At 42.9% G+C, this 21,174-nt stretch overlaps 1 protein-coding gene across 1 annotated transcript in view; it reads right to left on the reverse strand.

Moving 5' to 3' along the window:
• Positions 1-594: 594 nt before the first annotated feature.
• OSGIN1 (oxidative stress induced growth inhibitor 1) overlaps positions 595-21,174 on the reverse strand; it is a 33,066-nt gene continuing 12,486 nt past the window's right edge. The window contains exons 2-6 of the mRNA XM_073576271.1: positions 13,798-13,893; positions 10,917-11,053; positions 6,420-6,611; positions 6,121-6,212; positions 595-2,877 (exon numbers count right to left, since the gene is read on the reverse strand). Of these exons, the coding sequence (XP_073432372.1) occupies positions 1,890-2,877; positions 6,121-6,212; positions 6,420-6,611; positions 10,917-11,053; positions 13,798-13,861 (1,473 nt within the window). The 5' untranslated portion in view covers positions 13,862-13,893 and the 3' untranslated portion in view covers positions 595-1,889. The remainder of the gene's footprint in view (positions 2,878-6,120; positions 6,213-6,419; positions 6,612-10,916; positions 11,054-13,797; positions 13,894-21,174) is intronic.

The raw sequence follows: 21,174 nt of genomic DNA on the forward strand, positions 1-21,174 counted from the left end.
GCTTATTGAAGGTGGTGTTCGGCAGTGTGAAGCTGCAGGGAGTGTGAGGCAGTGTGAGGATGCAGCGGGCTTCGGACTTTGAGAAAATATGAAGAGTCCCTGCACTTCTCCTCCTTTTCAATATGGTGGACTAGGGGAAAATAGCCACCACAGGCGGCGCATGCGCAGATTGAGATCTCAAGAGATGAGATCTCAATCTGCGCATGCGCTGCCTCCGGCGGCCATTTTTCCAAAGTCCACCCCAGTGAAAAGTATGGGAAGTGCGGAGACTTCCAACATTTTCTCAAAGCCTGCAGCATCGCCTCACTCCTGCTGCCGCCACCAGCTTACTGCAGCAGCGACCCTGCCTCCTGGGACCCCACTCCACTGCAGCTGCCTCCTCCCCCCCGGCACACCACCATTTTCCCTACATATTTGTTTTTAAAAAGTATGCTTTATAATCCGAAAAAAAAGTGTTTTTTGAATTAATGTATACGTTTTAAATGATCTGTGAACTGATGCCTGACAAAATATTAAGGTTTGTCATCCTACCTGATAAAAAAAGCTGCTTTCCTTATTTATTTCTATATGCACAAAGGGTGATTTAGATGGCAGTTTAATATAAACGTCTTTTATTGTACAAATAATAAAATAGATTAAAATATATAAAACTTTTAACAGTAGTTACAAAAATACAAACATCAAGAAAGAATTGTATACAATTACAAATGACAATATATTACAGAATGTACACTATACAGTGAGTATACAATTAGTTTAGAGTTTAATTCAGTGCAGTTATTTCACATCAACTTTGGACACACTTTTATTTTTAGTTTAAAGCATCTTTTGACAACGGGAGATCACATTTTTCCCCAAACTAGGACCCTCTCCCGCAACAGTTGTAATCTCTGGGTTTAACCGACAGCTATGGATTAAGGTCCCTAAAGTGTCACCATTGGGAAGACAAAGTATTACAGAGCAATTCGCTCCGGCTAATAGATGGGGGTCAGGAATAAGAATTGTAATTCAATTACATTTAAACCAGTCACCCCCACAGAGGAACATTTCCTACGGACACACTTTTAGCAAATTGGAACCGCTTGCAATTGAAAATTACATTTTTTTTTTTTTTAACGAGCAACGGTGTTACTTAATTTCTATGGCTAATTTGTATGTGATTGAGGTCATTCTGAAAAAAAAATGCTAGAAAAGTCAAAGGTAATGTTTCATAGTATTGGCCCCATTGCAATGATGTACATGGCTAAATAATAGCAAGTGCAATCTTGTGAAATCTGATTCACCATCACCATTCACCATCCTTTACCGAGTGTAAACAAAGGCTGATATTTAGTAGTCTATTTTTCGATCTCCCACCTAAAAACCACAATGATATCCTTCTCAATAGAGAATATGTAGTCCGACAAGTAAGCTTTGGATTGGTTGTTCACTGAATTGGCCCCAAGGTGATTACCCACCTTAACCCAGCGTTGTAGCTTTTTTTACTGTGTAAGTTTTTTCTTTAATGATAAGTGCTTATGGTTTAAGTGCTTTAGATATGCTAAATGACATAAAATAATATATTTTGACTGAGAACTTTGGCAATGATGAGTTATTAATACATACATGATCTGAACTATATAATCCCTTCAATATCAAAGAAGCTCTTAATGGCAACATCTAGCCTCATGTAACAGTAACGAGTGTGAATCCCTCGGAAAACCGTATTTTCTTCTGAGCCGGAATGTTCTAAATACTAAAAAAATATTCAGGATTGAGAGTCCTCAGTAGTTGATACCTTTTAAGACATTCTTCGTTGTCTTTTTTCATGTAAAATCTCTACAGACCCTGAAATTGTTGACCTGAGCATTAGCTCCAATAATTATCCTGCAACGTGGTATTGTTCTTCATTAGGGGGGCCTCTTCAGAGATTTTTTGAGAGCACTGGCAACAGCTAATGCACCACCTTGAACAAAGCGTACAAAATAATCACCAGCCAGGGGTCCCACCGCATATAGTCCCTTCTCCTGAATACATTCATATGTGAATAGGTCAATGTCAAGAGGATTCCTTTTAGAGTTGACTGGTTGCTCAAGATCCAAAGCTAAGTCTGTACCATTTTTGGGTAGAAAAGACAAGTTTGGATTAGAACCAATGAGAATCAGAACCATTGAAACGTTAAACGCCTTAAGCTGACCATGCTTATCTCTGAAGGTACATTTCTTCTCATCATTGAAACACACAGCATGGTGCTCGGGAAGACTCATGTAGCCCTTGTAGGGTCCTCCTTGAAAGACTGACTGTTCCTTCATCATTTGGTATACCTTGTGGTACTCTGGGTACATGACATGTGGTAACTGGTTGAAGATGAGTGCTGGATCATTAACTCGTCTTCTGAAAGCATGGATTACTGGGATGTTGTAATGATGAGCAAGCAAAATGGCATCTGCAGCCGTCAGTCCCGCGCCTATGATGAGCACCGGGTCAGAACCCTGGTGGACTTTCTTTGATTTTACTGCCTCCTCAAGAGCAGATATCTGATGTGAGACAAATGGGAGGTCTTCTCCTTTGATACCTAACCATGAGGGGCTGTCAAATGTGCCTGTTGCCAGAACTACATTATCAGCGTATAAACAGAAGTTCTGCCTGGGACCAACGTCATTTTTGATAAATCCACTAACTTGGAAAACACTCTTTCCTTGGCTTGGCTCTTGGTCAAACTCTGCACTATTCCAAATGATTTCATCCCCAGAAGTGTTTTCCACATCTTTGCTTATTTTTATGACAGAGGTGACTACTGCTTCAGATAAGAAATTTTTCTCCAGTCTTTTATTCTTTACGTAGTATTGGTAGTAATTCAGGATGTCCCCTGCCGTTGACCTATCATTTCTGAGGTTCCTAAAAATAAGAATAGTGAAAATCATATTAATATTCCATTATAGGCCAACATTAACATAACTTATATATATAAGTTTGTACTGGATTGCTAGTGTCTGGTGCTAAACGCCGAACACGGACTTCTCCAGCAAGTACATTGCAATACTTGGAGTTCTGGGGAAGTTTGCTGCAGAGACAGGGGAAGGGAGACAGAGAATTTTTCAGCTCAAAAGTTTGGGTCCTCATTGTTTTCAAAAGGGTCTGGGTTCTGGTTTAAGTTCCAGGAACCAAACTTTGGAATAAAGTTTTTTGTTTGTTTTTTTTTTTAACCACAAAGAGCTACAGTACATTTTAAAATACTTCTTATCGGAGGTGAGGTAACAACATTTTGGGATGGCAGTGGCTTTTTTAATATTTATTTTTTACCTACTTTTTACTTATTCATTTTCCATTTATTTCACTTATCATGTCCTTCATAAGTTCACAATAAAAGATCTTTGAGGGGCATAGAAATACATCTGCTGAATTCTGATTTCCCCTGTAACTGGGGATGGATTATTAACCCCAGTTATAGTGGAAATTTAGACTCCTGGCCACAGAGCAGAACTGACTGCGTCTCTTAAGACGCAGCAGCTCCTGCTCCCTCCTTACACACAATGATCACTTGACCGCTGGGTTTGGAGGAGGAAGTGCCTCCTATTACTGTACACACAGCGCTTTTTTCACGCTGTGTATATAGCAATAGAAAAAACAGAGAAGCTTATAAGCCCTCTCTGCCTTATATATGTGGAGTCTGGCTGTGTCTGACAGTAGGCTCCTTGCTCCCACAGCTGTATCGCATGGAGCTGCTCTGCCTTGCTGTGACATTTTAGAATATCACTGCAGAGTAGGACAGAGAGATCCTGGACTATGAGTGTTCTGGAAGCAGGTGGAATAATCTGAGCCAAAAATATCCAAAATGAATGAAGAAATGTCACTTCAACTTGACTGACTTTTAGGAATTTTGTGCACATTTATTTGTGCAGTATTCCTAACTCAGACATGTACATACATGCCCTATATACACATATGTCATAGATGCTGATATATATTTTATTATATGCATTTTGACATTTTTGGATTGATCGTATTTGGGGTTAATTCTGCATTTTTAAGTCATTAATGAGTGCTATATAAGAGTCAGACAGTTGTGCAATTATATAAAACGCTCTTTTTTTATACTCTACAGGCACTACGTCAGCTTTTTCTTTCTGGATGCTTGAGTACTCCAAATATTGGATATGTACCAGTCCTAAAACTGGGACCCATACCTATGTCAAGAACAACTACACGTGCCCTTGTAATTTAGCTTTATTTCATACACATAAAGCCCGTAGGAAAAATGTCCGTTTCTGTAAAAAAAAACAGTCACTGTGAATTGATTCTATGTTTTGGTTGAAACTCCGGTAGATGCAGTTTGTTAGACCTGTTTTGTAGGTTTTTATTGTTAATTTTAAGCAGAAATGTTAAGAATGTGTCTTGGAAGTCAAGAGGTTAATTGTGCCTAAACAAAACCCATTATTTTGAAATGACCATTATCATTAATCACTGGTCAGTAACGAGGAGAGGGAAACGCGCCAGCAATTTTTTGTGATTTGGAAAATCGTCGATGTACCACCATTAAAACGTATCCTAATTACAGCGCACAAAGCATTAACGGCCTAAAACCAAATGACGGTGGCAGCATGCATACTATTAGCAGTGTTACCATTGGTATCATTGTACAGGCGGCTGTGCCAGACGTTGTGCCATTCACATGTACGACATGAATGACTGAGATTTCCAGGGCTGATTCCAGTCTCCGCAGGCGCCGTGCTAATGTCACAGCCATTACCGGCTTCAGATTGAATCTGCTGAATTGCAGATCAGGACGCTTTGTACATGACTTATATTCAGACATAGCAAATCTATTCAGAGCAACCACTGATCAATGCCGATACCATTATCTTATGTCTGTGACAGGCTTCATTAACCCTTTGGCGTATGGGGCTGCTTTGCTTTGGACGATTATACTTTAAAACATACATTTAAATGTTCTTTACGATCTTATGAGATGTTGAAAAAAGAGAAATAGCAACAGTGATTATCATGGGATGTGTGTAGTATTACAGCTTGGCCCCATTGAAGTCATTAGAAAAGTTCTTCTACAAGCAAACCCCCTTTTTCTGAATTTTGGCAAAGAATTTACTCCAGTAAATTACAAAGTCCCCCGTTGCCTTTTCAGTTCAATAGAATCTGTTACCAGGTTTCTTCATCTAATCTGAGAGCCACGTGATGTAGGGGCAGAGACCCTGATTCCAGTGATGCGTCCATTATTGGTCTGCTTGCCATAGGTTTGAAGAAATCACAATTTTTTTCTTTAAAGATTATCACTAGAGGACTAGTACCTGGTGCCAGGTAGCCTTCCATATTTATGAGCGCTTTACAAACCCCACCCCCAGCACTGATTGGCAGCTTTGAGTCTATGCACAGTTTACTCAGAAAGCTGCCAATCAGTGCTGTGGGCAGGGTTATACAGAGCTCAGTATTAGAGAACTGCCAGATCTGCAGCAGACAAATCAATGATTTTATCAAAACTGTGGGAAGCAGCCTAGTAAGTGACACGTCGCTGGAATTAGGGTCTCTACACATACATCATGATGCTTTCAGATGGGGTAGCAAAATCCTGGTGACAGATTCCCTTTAAACTGTATATAATTCTTTGTTGCTAGTTATATCTCTTTCTGTGACTTTTTATGTTTTCTATATATGCCTATAGTTAGCATTACCACTCGCACCAGTATATCTATTTTTATATAATGGCGATGCATTTTATATATTAACTGGGAATATATTTTTCTGCCAATTGTTGGTTTCTGGGGGTTCACTCACAGGGACCTCACAGATCCCAAGAACATGACTCTGAAGAGCTCGCAGTGCTCGACTATTTCCTGCAGTCCCTCTGACATTGAGAGCAGGAGTGACGCAAATGTAAGTCTGTAGGGGTGCTGGTCCCCGTGGGTGACAAGTTATCACTGGCGCGGGCGATGGGTGATTAGTCGATGGTGAACCACCCTCTTTACAGAAATAACTTAGCGAAAATACTCCTAAATGGACTAAAGAGCACACATGAAAGACTCACATGACCGCTGGTGAGTTTATGTAGGACACGTTCTCGTTACCGCATACTTCTACTATTAGCAGAAGTTTCTTGCATGTTTGACAACCAAATATCTGAGATCTTACCTTTTTTTCATCCTCATCCAGTCTTTGAAAGATAAATCAGGCAGCCCCATCCAGTCTCCACGGCTAAGAGTTATCATTGATCCCTCGATGGCCTGAAACAGTAAAAGTAATGTTACTTATATCTCTGTCTGAAATGCATTGCTCCAAAATGTGGTCACCTAATGACCATGTCGTGTAAAACATTACAATTATTCAATATTTCTCCAGATAGACGAAGTATAACATAAATAAGTCCAGATTGGTTCTTATGTCTAATCTCTCATTCTAGACACCGTTGGCTTTCCACCAGGAATACCTACATTCCATGCTCCTCCAGGTGGACCTCGCCCAAGAACCAGGTGAGGAATCGCGTTTTCAGGTTCTAGAGTCCACTGCAACACAGAATCCACATTTCCCAGAAAGTCAGTGTCTGGTTTGAGCAGGGTATCAAACAGCAGAGCGACTGGACTGTTGGAACGACCTTCCAGGCCCTCAGACAAATACTCCAGATCCTTAAAAGGTAAAATAAAAAAAAATAAAAAATTAAGCATAGTGGTGTCTAGAACACAAGATGTACAAAGTATTATTATATTATTATAATATAGTTTTGCCTTTTTAAAGCATAATATTGACCACTGGGGACTTCTCTGTTGATCAACAGATCCAGGGATTGTGGATACATAGATGCGGAAATCATCAAGACAACCACCACATTGCATGTGGGAATCATCAAGACAACGACCATATTGCCTAACTATTAGGGTAGCTCACTAAGCGCATGTGCACAAGATGTGTTTTACAGGCTGTTCCACTCTGAAACTCACTTAAAAAAGCGCATTTCTATGTAAATACGACTTGCTTCAGTTTTTTTATCATCTTTCAACCGCTTCAATATTCCAAAGATTCCAAGCGGTTAAAAGAAATGATTGGACCCTTCTTCAGGTGTTTTCTGCTCAGCAGACGCTCTATACTTTACAATATAAATCAATGGGATGGCTCAAAATACACCCGCAAGATGTCCGCGTATCTTTTGGAGCTGTGCGCCAGCACTTTTGCTTTAAAAAAAAATTGCTAGTGGCTTCTTCCTTTGTTAAAAGGAGTTGAAAAAAGTCTGGAAAATGTCAGTAAAACAAAACACCCCAAAACATAGGGAGAAAACCAACTGGATGCCAAAAACACTGACAAGGGCTCAGGAAAAGACTAAAGACAGCAATAAAAAAGACTCTTAATTAAATACTAAAGATGTCATGTGCACATACCCTAATGCTGTTTATATAGAGAGGACACTAAAATACTACATCAAAGTGTCCGATCTGTGCCAATACCATAGTACCACAGTGTGTTGATAGTACATTGCCAGGCGGCTGCTTTGGCTATGGTGACATCTGTAACAATGCCCTTTCCATTTGCTTGTGTCTAGTATTTCAGCTCAGCACTTTTAGCCATTATTATTACATACGCTTCCTTCCTGTCATTTTGGACAGTAGTTTACAGTAGTATCTGTAACCCACAGACGTTTAATTTACATGTCTGGTTTTGACTTGCAAATACTGATGCAAAATAGAGACCTAAATACAGCCTTGTAAACGTGGCCTTAGTGGAGAAGATGTGTCACTAGCTGCATGCAAGGAATTTCAAATTACAAATGGCCCTGTACCTGGAGCCAAGGATGTGTCAGCTTTTACAGATTTCAGCTCTACAGCAATCAGAATTATAAATGCAGCTCTGGAGTGTAGTACAGATTGTCCAAAACCAATAGATAGGTAAAGAAGTGCCGCGCCTCCTCCTACATCACTTTTACGGTGTGGAAACCTGCGCCGAACACAACGTGTTGCATTTTGGTGCGGTCGCCACACCGTCAAAGTGACGCATGCAGAGGCATCTGCATACATTGGCATGGCCTGCGTACCCAATGCTAAATATAGGGTATGCAGGCCGCATGTCGACATAGGCGGAGCTGAACGGATGAGGCACGTCAGGGGGTGGAGCTTCACGGAGGAAGTCCGCATGCCTCCACAGCTCCTCCATATGCTAGTGTGAAACTAGCCTTGCTGAAAGGGAATATGCTACCTAAACCTTAAGCAGCATTATGTAGAGACAGAGACTCTGCTTCCAGCGATGCATCACTTATTGTGTAAAATAATTGTTTTATCTGTAAGGGGATGGAAGTGTTGGCCACGTTCCCTCTTGAAGACAGGTGTATTGTTATAATGTACTTTTGATGTGCAATGTGGTTCGTTATGTGTGTTATTACTGGTAGATTTTGTTCTGCCTATCACTAGGTAGCTTACAGGGTTAATAGGTGGGACTAGCCCAGGGGGAGCAGAACAGCATGGGGAGCTTGCAGCTAGTGCAGACCTTTGGTCTGAGTACTCAGCAGAGCCGCATGGATTGGGTGTCACCAAAGTGAGTGGAGACCGACATAATGGATAGCGTGATCCAGAGAGAAATAAGAAAAGCATTAGAATGAGCGAGTGATTCTCCGGAGGGGAGGTCTGGGGCAGGAAGCCTAGCGAGACAGAGTAACCTGGCAGTCAAGTGACAGAGCAGCGCCAAGAAGGAAATCGGGGTGAAGAGAGACTGCCCTGTGTGGTAGTTCCAAGGCGTCAGCAAGCAGAGAAGTTAAGTAACGGCCATAGTGGCACAAGTGAGACCCCTAAATAGAAAAGGACAAGGAACTGCAGGGTTGAAAAATAGAACTCTCGCGTACCAGTTGGTGAGGCTGTTGTTGGACACTAGGGAAGCTCCTGAAGTGTTGGTGCTGGGTGGTGGTGAAGTTAGAGAGATTAACAGACAGGGAATGGAGCAAGCTCAGGAAGGAACAGAATGTGCATGAAAATGTCCATGTTCTCAACGAAATCTCCACAAGTTTTGCACCCGCTAGCCCTGTACATACTTCTCCCCACGTTACTGTTCAGTAAAAGACAAGTCATTTTTGAGTGGTGGTCACCCTCATTGAACTTTACAACATCTGATCCCGGCCAGCCGAAGTCACCAGCATCATGAGGTCTGCAAGGGTGTAGCGCCCTTACATCTAAAGTCCACACACCCAGCCTGGACCCCCATTTTCAAGTAGCGTGCCCGGGCACGAAGCAAGAGCATCTCGCCCAGGTTATTGCCCCGCGCTACCTTACATATCAGCAGGAGATTATCACTATCACTAGAGGACTAGTAAACCTGCTGTCAGGTAGTCCTCCTTATTCATGATCTTTCTATAACCCCACCCCATCACTGATTGGCAGCTTTCTCCTTACATGCAACGTACACAGAAATCTGCCAATCAGAAGAGGAGTGGGCGGGGTTATACAGAGCTCAGCATTGAGAGAGCTGCTAGATCTGCAGCAGAGAAAACTGTGACTATCAAAACTGCAGCAAGCAGCCCAGTAAGTGACACATCGCTGGAATCAGGGTCTCTGCTCCTACAACATGCTGCTCTCGGTTAGGATAGCAAATACCTGGTGACAAATTCACTTAGACTTTTTACTGTAGAACATCAGTGTTAACAAAAAATGTGACAGAATATTAAATATTCACATTCTAAGGCTGGTTTCACATTTGCGTTTTTTAACGCTGGAAAAAAACGCATATGTGCGCATGCGTTTTTTCCCCTATATTTAACATGGGTGCGCATACCTGCGCGCTTGTAAGCGCATGTATGCGATTTTCATGTGCTGCGTTTTTTTGGGGTGTGCGTTTGTATTTTCCAGACGCAGCATGTTGCATTTTTTGGCCCTGCAAAAAAGCGCATGCGCACGTTTTGCGCTAAAAATGGCCATTATAGCCTATGGATGCGCATATGTGCGCACTGGCATGCTCATGTATGCGTTTTTTTGCATATGCGTTTTTTTTTTTTAACCATGGAATTTAGGGGTTTGGGTTAGAGTTAGGGTTAGTTAAGGGGGTTTAGGGTTAGGGTTAGGGTCAGGGTCAGGGTTAGGGTTGGGGTTTGGGTCAGGGTTAGGGTTAAGTATGGTTTGGTTAAGGGTTAGGGTCAGGGTTAGGGTCAGGATTAGGGTTAAGTATGGTTTTGTTAAGGGTTAGGGTCAGGGTTAGGGTCAGGGTTAGGGTTAGGGTCAGGGTTAGGGTTAAGTATGGTTTTGTTAAGGATTAGGGTCAGGGTTAGGGTCAGGATTAGGGTTAAGTATGGTTTGGTTAAGGGTTAGGGTCAGGGTTAGGGTTAGGGTTAGGGTCAGGGTTAGGGTTAGGGTTAAGGTCAGGGTTAGGGTTAGGGTTAGGGTTAGTTAGGGTTTAGGGTTTGGGTTAGGGTTAAGTATGATTTGGTTAAGGGTTAGGGTCAGGGTTAGGGTTAGGGTTAGGGTCAGGGTTAGGGTTAGGGTTAGGGTCAGGGTTAGGGTTAGTAAAGTCATGGTTTGGGTAGTGTGAGGGGCCACCTAAAAATGTTGGAAAAAAACGCAAACGCGGTAAAAACGCACTAAAAACGCATACAAACGCATAAAAACGCTGTGTTTTTTTCATGCATGCTCATAAAAATGCTTGAAAAAAACGCAGCAGTTGTATGCTTTTGTATGCGTTTTTTCAATGCGTTTTTTTGCGGGAAAAACGCGCTGCAAAAAAAAGCAAGTGTGAAACTAGCCTAAGACCACGTGCACACGTTGAGTATTTAACGCATTTTTACCTCAGTATTTGTAAGCCTAAACCAGGAGTGGGTGATTAATACAGAAGTGGTGACGAGTTTCTATTCTACTTTTCCTCTCTTGGTATTGGCTTACAAATACTGAGGCAAAAAACTGACCAAACACTGAGTGTGTGAACGAGGCCTCACAGTTGAAACGGAGGATTTTTAAGTCCCTACTGACCTGTTGAGTGATAGGAACATTCGGAAGGTCTTCCAGCTTCCTTTGCAATAAGGGGTTTGGATGTATAGCACCTTCTTTCATGTATGGGGTATATCCAGACAACAGGTAGGAGAGGCAGATGCCTGATGGGCCGTTACCTGGAATAAGATATATAGAATAGTAATGGTGTAAAGTATCATACGTTGTATGCACCTCTTGATTACTGGAGCGGACATGGTTTTACAGAATGTGACCTAACCAGCACATTGTGACTCCTCGTGGGCAGGGTCCTCTCTGCTATCACACCTGTCTGTCACTTATCCATGTTTAGCTGAACTTTTTTTAACTTGTTATGTATTTTTCTCAGTTTATTATAAACCTATTTTTTGCAAGTGCAGTGCCCTGGAATTAAAATAAAAAATTATAATAATAATAATAATAATAATAAATAATTATCTAAAGTTTTGACGAGTTTCTCTATAATGACACTTCCTTTATTATTTCTCTATTCCCCTTGTAAAGAGGTTGTCCAGCAATACAGAATTCATGAACTATATCTGCAGGACAGGTCATAAGTCAAGGTAACCCCATCAGAGCAGTCCCTAACTGATGCATTTTATTTCTGTGTTTCAGTCTTCTGGTGGTGTGAACACTGTCCTACAGACTTGTTCACTGTGTGCATGGCCCATGTGTTTGTAGGACAGGTCATAAGTAGCAGACTGATGAGGGTCCGACACATGCCTCCACCGATCAGCTTCTCCGACGGCTGGATGTAAACACTGTGAATGGAGTTGAGGAGCGCAGCTCCGTTCAAAGTGTTTTCATCCAGCCTTCCCAGCAAAAAACTTCAGATCCAGGTGTCAGATGTTTTCAGCAAAGGGTTGGTGGCCGATGTGATGCAAGAAGCAAATGTAGACTTTTGAAGAAAGCGATGGAGAAGACACACACTGTTCTAATAGTGATAGAGAAGTGTTTGCTATGCTTATAGTCAATGAAGGGTTGGATCTAAGCCAGGAAGTAAATGTAGATTATAGCGATGAGATGATACCAGATGACAAAAACCAAGGCAGAAGGTAATCACAAGGCTTACCTGAAGAGGTTGTTCTGTACTTTACAGTATATTGATAGCCTATCCTTAGGATAGATCATCAATATCAGATCGGTGAGTGTGCGACAGCCATCACTGTTCCCAGCGCCATCGGTGGCTAGATGTGATCTGTCGCAGAGCATTTGACTAGGGGTAGATGTGCAGCACCCGGCCGTGGCCACTTTTCAAATGACAGAATTGAGCTGTACAGATCTACAATCAAACACATTCAGCCACCGCAGGTGGCCCGACCAGCTGGTCAACAGTGGTGCCGCGTGTCGCACCCCAACAATCTGACATTGATAACCTAGCTCAGGGATTGATCATCAATATAAAAAATACCGGACAACCCTTTGAATACTCAAACAAAAGTGAGTTCAAGTTGGCCTTAAACGACCTTGGGTGATAGTGTCACTGGAGTTTGTTGGGTAACTTGTGAAACCCCGACAAAGAGCACAACAAAGACTAACCATGGAGCCAAGGTAGGTGCATAACAATTTTTGGGTAAAATGTTTAGTGTGCTGGGAAACCATAATATAAAAAGCCGAAGACAAAGATAAGTTGCATTGGTGCACCAAGAAGGAAGGGTCTGAGAAGGCGTCCAACTGAGGCTGTTCCTAACATAGTTTAAAGATAATGCTTTAAGAATCCTATGTTTTATGGATTTTTTTTTTGTATTTTGATGCTTGACAGTTGTGGAGCTGACTAAGAAGCCGATGGTGTGATGGTCTGACTACATAACTGGCTTTATAATTATATCTGAGATTGCCAAACCTCTGAGGAATAACAAGTCCAGAGTGTGACCCTTCCTGTCAGTGGCTGAATGGACTTCTTGAAAGGAACCTAGTTCACCCTGGTACTAACTAGTTTTTTTTTTTTTTTAAATTGTGAGAGACAGTCATTCATACAACCATTGGAATCTCCAAGGATTATCCACCATCGATGTTATAGGGTCAAGACTGATAAAGTTCTGCAAACTAGGGCTCATACTCGCATGTGAGAAACTCGGATGAGTCTCGCATGTCAATACTGCTGCCGGCACTCAGATCAGCGCGCTCAGCTGCATAGAAATGCATGCAGCTGAACGCTCCGATTCGAGTTCCGGCGACAGTACCGGGTATTGACATGCGAGACTCGTCCGAGTTTCTCGCATGTGGGTATGAGCCCTTAATTGAGAACTGCTGATCCAACAACTTTTGATGACCAATTTTGGTGCTTTTTCTGAAATTAGAGAAAAAAATACACTCAAGACTAGGCCGAGCCATGCATTGGGGATTGCATGTAGGAACAAATCTATTTAGCTAAATGATATTCATTTCATTGTTTCATTTCTGATCTGTTTTATTTTCCCCAGACTATATTACAATTCATGGGCATTTATCCCGCTCTGCAGAATATTTAGCATACTGATCAGTCTCCGTGGTGCATTATTGTCTCCAGTTATGGAAACATTTTCCTTCTCGGTGGGAATATGTCACCTATTTGTTGGATGGTTTTTCTACTCTGATGGTCAAGGAGATACGTTTAAACCCATAACAATAGAGTTTCGCTCCCCCGTGGAGAACCTGCTGGGCAGCTTTCTCAGGTGGTTAATAGTGACATCAGCTGGCATGCCCACAGCCTGGTTTTGTAATGAAATACAAGCTGCAACGTGTCCTCAGTACCTATGAACCAATGATTATATTAACAAGGCTAAAATGGAGGTCAGTGGTATATTGGATCAGTCTGTTGCACACACACTGACGTGCATCCAATGACATTGTGGCGGTTGGCGAGATGTGAGATGCCCGCTTGTATGATGATTCAGAAACGTACCTATTACAAGCACCGGGAGTGGAGATACCGTACTTGTGTGGAGCTTTGCTAACTTTGCAGACATGTTGGTCTCTTGTTGGAATCCAATCAAAGGTTCTGTAATGAGAAGAAATTACTGTTACTCACAGGGAAGTTAATTTTGCATTATTTTATAACATATACTGTACAAAAAAGGAGAACTATAATACGATTACAATTATACCTATTTTTTAGGTATGCTGGGTAAAAATGTGCATAAAACTGTCCATAAACCATCTCCTATTGTCGGTCTTATCGGCAAAGATTTTTCTGAAGCAAATTTGAAAACTGTAGTGGAAAAATACACTGCCAAGTGTCATGGCAGATACTAGTTAGATTTTTCCACGCCCTTAGCAAGCACCATTGTGTTTTTTGTTTCATTACCTCAAATGTATATTTCCATAGATTGGCTGAAATATTACATTTTTGCCAAAGACATACTTTAAAAGCCGCCAGGGACCGAGCAGCGCTGGGGATTAGTTGTGCAAGCAGGTCCCCAGCGGCTTCTCCCCACCCCTACAATGAATTGACAGGTCTCTCCCTATATGTGCACCTATGCAGAGACCTGTGAATCCAGGGCAGCACGTGGGGAGAAGCCACCGGGACCGTGCAACGCTGGGGATTAGACGGACAGGTAGGTTCCAGCGGATTCTCCCCACCTACTACAGTGAATTGACAGGTCTCTGCCTATACCCGAACCTAGGCAGAGACCTGTGAATCCAGGGCAGCAGGTGGGGAGAAGCCACCGGGGACCAAGCAGTGCTGGGGACTAGATGGACAGGTAGGTCCCCAGCAGTTTCTCCCCACCTGCTACAGTGAGTTAACAGGTCTCGGCTTATACCCGAACCAAGGCAGAGGCCTGTGAATCCAGGGCAGCAGGCGGGGAGAAGCTGCCAGGGACCAAGCAGTGCTGGGGATTAATTGGAGAGGTAGGTCCCCAGCGGCTTCTCCCCACCTGCTACAGTGAATTGACAGGTCTCGGCTTATACCTGAACCTAGGCAGAGACCTGTGAATCCAGGGTAGCAGGTGGGGAGAAGCCACCGGGGACCGAGCAGTGCTAGGGATTAGTTGGACAAGCAGGTCCCCAGCGTCGTCTCCCCACCCCCTACAGTAGATTCACAGGTCTCGGCTAATACCCGCACCTAGGCAGAAGCCTGTGAATCCTGTGCAGCGGGCGAGGAGAAGCCACTGGGGACCCTCCTGAGATAATACAGCCAGTGTGTTGACCGTGGATAGGGCAGCATGTACCGGCTGTCAGGTTCTCTTTAAGAATAGACAAAGCAGCACTGCCAATGCCTAAAGATATTTCTTGAGTGTATTTATATTTAATTATCTGAGAAAGCTGCCAGCTTCTGAGTGTAGGATTGGCAAAGTGAAGAGACTTGGTACCAGCAGCAAAGACACGAGATTTCATCTGTCAATGCCGCTCAAACAGCCCTGCCCATCAGTATGCCTGCTCATAATGCCACCTACCTACACCACAGATTAGCTACAGTAAGATTATGCCAACAAACCAAGATGGCTTTCTTTAACCTACTAAATGCCAGCGATCAGCTCCTGTAGACGATAATATGGATTTTAAAGACCCATTGGAGGTGTGAATGTGATATATATGTATATATATAAATACTGTATATTGGTTTAGAGCTTTACATGACAGTAGATTGGCCCCTTATATTTATATATATCAGAGGGGACCCCACGAGTGGCATCACTAAAGCAGGAGGTGACTCGAGGGGTGAGCAATAGATCAGTCCCTACTCCTGGGAAAAAGAAAAATCTCAGAATACTCCTATACGTAGCCTGAAGGACAGCAGCCACTGGTGTAAAGTGATAGCTGGTCATGATGGATGTGTGGCGCCCCTGCGGGTCCCGTCGCCACAGAGGTACTGCATCTCATCCAGAGATGTGGTATCTCACGACCAGGTAAGATGGGGGCACCTCACCACACTCTTAACACTGCATTCAACACACACACACTAGCTAGTCAGGGCACCTGGGCGTACCCTACGGGAGGATGGCCTCATCCCAGACTGGCTAGGAAAGGGTGTTGGGAGCTAGTGGGGAAGGTAGGTAATGGGGAGGAGCTTAGAAAGTGGAGTGATATAGAGCAGCCAATGGGAACATCAAGTGGGCGGAGCTTAGAGAAAGAGTGGGAGATTTGAAGACAGTTGAGTGAGTCCCCTCAGGGGAAGAGCAGGAGGAAGGATGCGCTTGGAGCAGCTCCTGTCAGGAGGAGCTGCCGAATAGATTGGCTGGGAGGAAAAGCTCCCGGAAGGAAAGAGAGGATTTTCTAGAGTCCCACGCTGATTGCTATCAGGTGGGAGAAGAAAATAGGTCGCAGAATGGTCTCAGCCCCTAGCCTAGCGAAGTAAACAACGAACTTAACTAGCAAGCTGACAGCTGTTGTTGCTATATGGGCCACAGCGAATCCCACAGTTATCTTCCCAGAAAGGCAGCCATATAGGATCAAGGAACCACCTGAGTGATGAATTCTGACAGGATCCGCGGCAGCTAGCCTGGGACACTGACTGTGAAGGTGCTGGAAAGGGAGAAAGGAGAGGAAATCAGCACAAGTGAGACGGCCTAGGAAGGAACATACTGAAAGGGAGTGTTGGAGGGGTGTACTCATCTACCTGGAAGTTTACTGGACCCCTGACCTGGAGGACTCCGTACCGAAGCAGGCGTCTGTGTGCTCCAGACAGTGAGTAAAGCCCATTGAACTACATGCGACTATGTCCTTCATTTTACTCCTGCACCACTCCTTCACTCCACTTCACATCTACCAACTCTACCAACAACTACATCTATTCTGCCCTGGGACTACAGCCCTACCTGTGGAGGGCTACAACATCACAGCTGCGCCCAACATCCATCCCAGAGAAGCAACACTGCAGCGCTGGTCGCCTCTGACCAATTTGCCACATGTGGCGTCACGTATTCAACTATAAACTTTATTCTCATCTCCTTAATTACCCCCACCACAAACTATAGCCATTGACCACCTGGGGCCATGGACCGGGTCCCAGCCGCCGTGACACCGACCCCATTGAAGCCGACGGGCCCGCCTTCGAGTACCCTGCGGCCCCCGGGGCGCGTCAGATGCGCTTTATATTATCTGCTCTGAAAATCTGACAAGTCCAATATCTCAAGGTTATCCTTGCAAAATTTGAAAGGTAATAAGTCTATCATGTTCTAATCAGCTTTAGCACCATATAAAAAGTAATAGTGAACACGAGACTATGACATGACAGCTCTCCTACAGTCTGCCGTGCTACAACAGCTGCCACATCTAGTCAAATATGTTATTCCATTTGAGAAGCTTTTATGTCATAATTCCCAGACCCCTTGAGAAAGCCAAGGGCGACACGTACGTTGGAGTCTTTGGGGTCCTAATTTCTGTGTTCTCTTTTTGATGGTACGTCTGGTGTTTAATATGTGCAGTGTATTTAGACTGTAATGCTGATTCATTTATCTATTTAATAACCTATTTATTTTTATATATCTGTTGATATTCCTTTTAATACTATACACTTTTTTGCTATAATATCTTGACACAGACTCATATTTTCAGGGAAAACAACACAATTATGTATACTATCTCATTTTCTGATTCTTTCTTTTGTGCATTGCTGCCCATGATATTATTGTACACATATTTTCATTTTTACGTATTAACAAAATTACATATTTTTCGTACAATTTTTTTTAGTGGTCATTCAACGCCTCTTCTTGTGCGTAGATTACCATAATTCCCAGAATACAATTTTGGCAATGTAAAGTAGATAACGAGAGGCGAAGTTTAACCACGTGAGCATTTAGCGAGCTCTTAAAGTGACTGATCTGAGAACAGCAATTCTGTGGTCTGTCTCTTGGGTGATAAGAGGGCTGTCTGCTCCTATGGGCGAAACTCGGGCAAATTCTAAGAATTAGATTCCTGGGCAGAAAATGAAATACAATATACTTGAGTTTTACGTAACGTTTTACACCTACCGTCAATGGTGCAATATAGAGAACGTTCAGTTAGACATTTACGCTGCAGTTAGATATAGTATTTATGGCATTGCGTAAGAAAGATAAAATTATCTTTATGTCGTTAACACATCTCCTCCGTCTCTGTAACTTGCTATATATTAATGATTAACAAAAAAAAGTTGGTGTGCACTGTAATGTTCAATATATGGAGCGCACTTTGCCTGATTACACAATTCTATATTGAATGCGGTCATTACTACCCGAGTATTCCAGACCCATCTGCTCACTGGATGTCTCCATATCGGCATTCTTTTAATGGTGCAATGGCCTTGAGTAGCCTGGCATCATCATGTCTGTGAGGAACACACATCGTGCACAGTAAGGGCTCCTTCACCCGTCCGATTTTTGTGCGAACGAGAAAATCAGGTCGAATATTCTTATCAGACTCCGATCAGAGTGTCATCCGATTTTCTTGTACTCGAAGAACTAAAAAAAGGTAATAATTCTCCACTGCCTTCATTCTGACAGTCGGTGAAAATCAGAGCGCACTCGGATGACCCATTGACTTGCGTTGCAAATTTTGACCCGACGCTCAGATCACTTGCAAAAATGATTTTCAGCACCAAATGCATTTAACGAAGAAAAAATATACAGGGTGGGCCATTTATATGGAGGCACCTGAGTGGGTCGACTTCAAAATGGCCGCCATGGTCACCACCCATCTTGAAAAGTTTCCCCCTCCCATATACTAATGTGCCACAAACAGGACGTTGATACCACCAACCATTCCCATTTAATTTAGGTGTATCCATATAAATGGCCCACCCTATATAATCTTCAAAAGTGAGCGACCCCTTTGACTTGTGTTTGCTGAACATGTATTAATCCATTAGAGATTTGCAGCAATAGCAATCCCTTAACTCCAGAAATGCAGTGAGTATAAAAAGCTAAAAAACACAAGAACACAAGAAGCAGATTCTCAGCCACATGATTGTCAGCTTTAAAGAAAGCAGAATTGAGCGATTTGACAGCTGATCCTCAGACACCGTGTGACGGCCGGCCTGCATTTCCTGCACATGTCCATGACTCACCATCGGGTGGTCTACGATCTGCATTCCCTTCCTGGTTGCCACAGCGCCGCTATCGTGACCCATGCAGCACAAATGTAAAGGAAGTTCTCAGACAAACAATATTACACCTGGATACAATGACACCAAATGTATCTGTATGGAATATATCTACATAACCAAGATCACAGAAGAAAATGATTCCACGTTGCAAATATTCGGAACAAAAATGCACTTAGGGCAGTTAGCCCACTGTGTGACCTATGAGCAGACATGCTGCATTCAGGGATTTTCATTTCAGGAGAAAATTCCCTTTAAGGTGCTGTCTAGATATTGAAGAAAATGAGAAATATGGTGAAAATAAGTAACCAATCCTCTCTCTTGTACTGATTGCATCACCAATGCCTATGAGACCACTGCAGCCATTCACTGGCGCCAGTGATCTTGTGGCGTTCAAGCCAGTATTGGCTGCTATTTGATGACATTTCCAGTTGTTAGCATCATTTTATTTTAAATCCCTGACAAGTCCTTTTTTTAGTCTACAAGTCTGCAATTATTCTGTGTGACTGCAGACTTGTGAATCCTCACATTGCGCACACTGCACACCAGGAGGATTCTCCACTGTTGGTGCCAGTAGAGAGCGGTCATGTGCCCTAAAGAAGGGAATAAGCCACATTCTGACTAGACTGCCTCCGACTGGCGAGGCCGCACCCATCAAGTTGGAATCTGGCCTAGAGCATGCACTGGGGAATCTTCACAATGTACCGGGTGCGCAATGTGAAGAATGACGAGTCTGCAGTGACACTGAGTGACTGCAGACTCCTAGCTTAAGAGTAGACAACCCTCATTCACAATAAATATAACGCTTTAACCGTCATATGACAAGGACTGTATGTGACAAAGAGACTTGAGATTTCAGTGCTTCAGGGACTGCAGCTTCTCTTTTTGCTCTGGCAGCGGAGTCAACTTTGAATGTTACTTAGCACATGAAAGAATATTTCTAAAGCGCTCTCAGGCTCTAGAAAGATGTTGCTACTTGAGCATAAGGCTGGTTACATAATGAAGAACATTCCTTTTGTATCTGACAAACGCTTACAAATTACCTTTCCATAAAGTCCCTGGAATGAATGGCTGCTGCAGCGCAAAATGCCAGGGGCGATGACTTCATGTAAGCTGACTCACACCCTCTTCTATAGTGCTAAGCCTTTACCGAGGTATCCTGGAAAGTCTGAATGAGCTTTTAGAGTTTTGTGTAGATGAAACCCTACTATATGTTCCCAAAATCTGCATGTGGAAAAAAATGTTAAGGATTTTGTAACTTAATATTGCCAATTTTCCCCAGATTTCACCCTTAGACCAGGGTCACACTTGCGAGTGTGATGAGAGAAACTGGCGCATCAATACCCGGCACTGCCGCCAGCACTTGGGACTGGAATGTGCAGCTACATAGAAATACATGCAGCCGCAGACTCCAGTCCGAGTGCCAGCGGCAGCGCTGGGTATTGATGCCCGAGTTTCTCGCATCACACTCGCAAGTGTGACCCCGGCCTTAACATCATTGTAGTCTTCACCCTTGCAATGTATGACGCTGAGTCTGTGGCAAATCTTCTCTAAAACCCACCTGAAAAAGAACTAACTAAACACTCAAAATAATGAGCATATGCATTTCTATGTAAAAATGAATCGCTGTTCATATGTTCAGGCTTTTTTTGCATCTTCAACCGTCAAATTTCCAAAGACTCCAAGTGATTAAAAGATGTGAGCATATCGTTCTTCGGGCATTTTTTCCTATGAAGTTACTCAGAGGGGTCAAAAGATGCCCAACAGATGCCCAGATGTCTTTTTGAGCATTTTTTCAGTGTTTTTGCTTCAACAGACTTAAAACAAACTTCTGGAAAACACCAGTAAAAACTGTAAAATTGCTTAAAAATACAACAGGCGGGTAAAAATTTTGAAAAAACAAACAACCAAACTAACGGTATAAAGATACGTCAGGGAAAAAATGCCAGCGTTTCCTGAAACATCTTCCTTTTGAAAAACTTGCCAGATTCACCGACTTGGAACAGACGTCTTGTGCACCCTCCCAAAAGGGTTTTTAACTAGATAGTTAATTGGATATTGTGAGGAACCCTGATGGTACGTTTTAGCAAGTAATGGATTTTACTCCATTATTTCTTAATTATATCTAAAACTTGGTGACCATTATGGTCGCAGATACACTTTTTAGGAGGGTTGTCCTTTTCCGAGAGGCCTTAATGGAAAACTGCCTAGTAATTCACCAGCGTGGGATGTAATGCTGGCTGTACACAATTGTTA

This window comes from Dendrobates tinctorius, unplaced genomic scaffold (assembly GCF_039654945.1).
Source record: "Dendrobates tinctorius isolate UK_male_01 unplaced genomic scaffold, ASM3965494v1 ptg000048l, whole genome shotgun sequence".
NCBI lineage: Eukaryota > Metazoa > Chordata > Amphibia > Anura > Dendrobatidae > Dendrobates > Dendrobates tinctorius.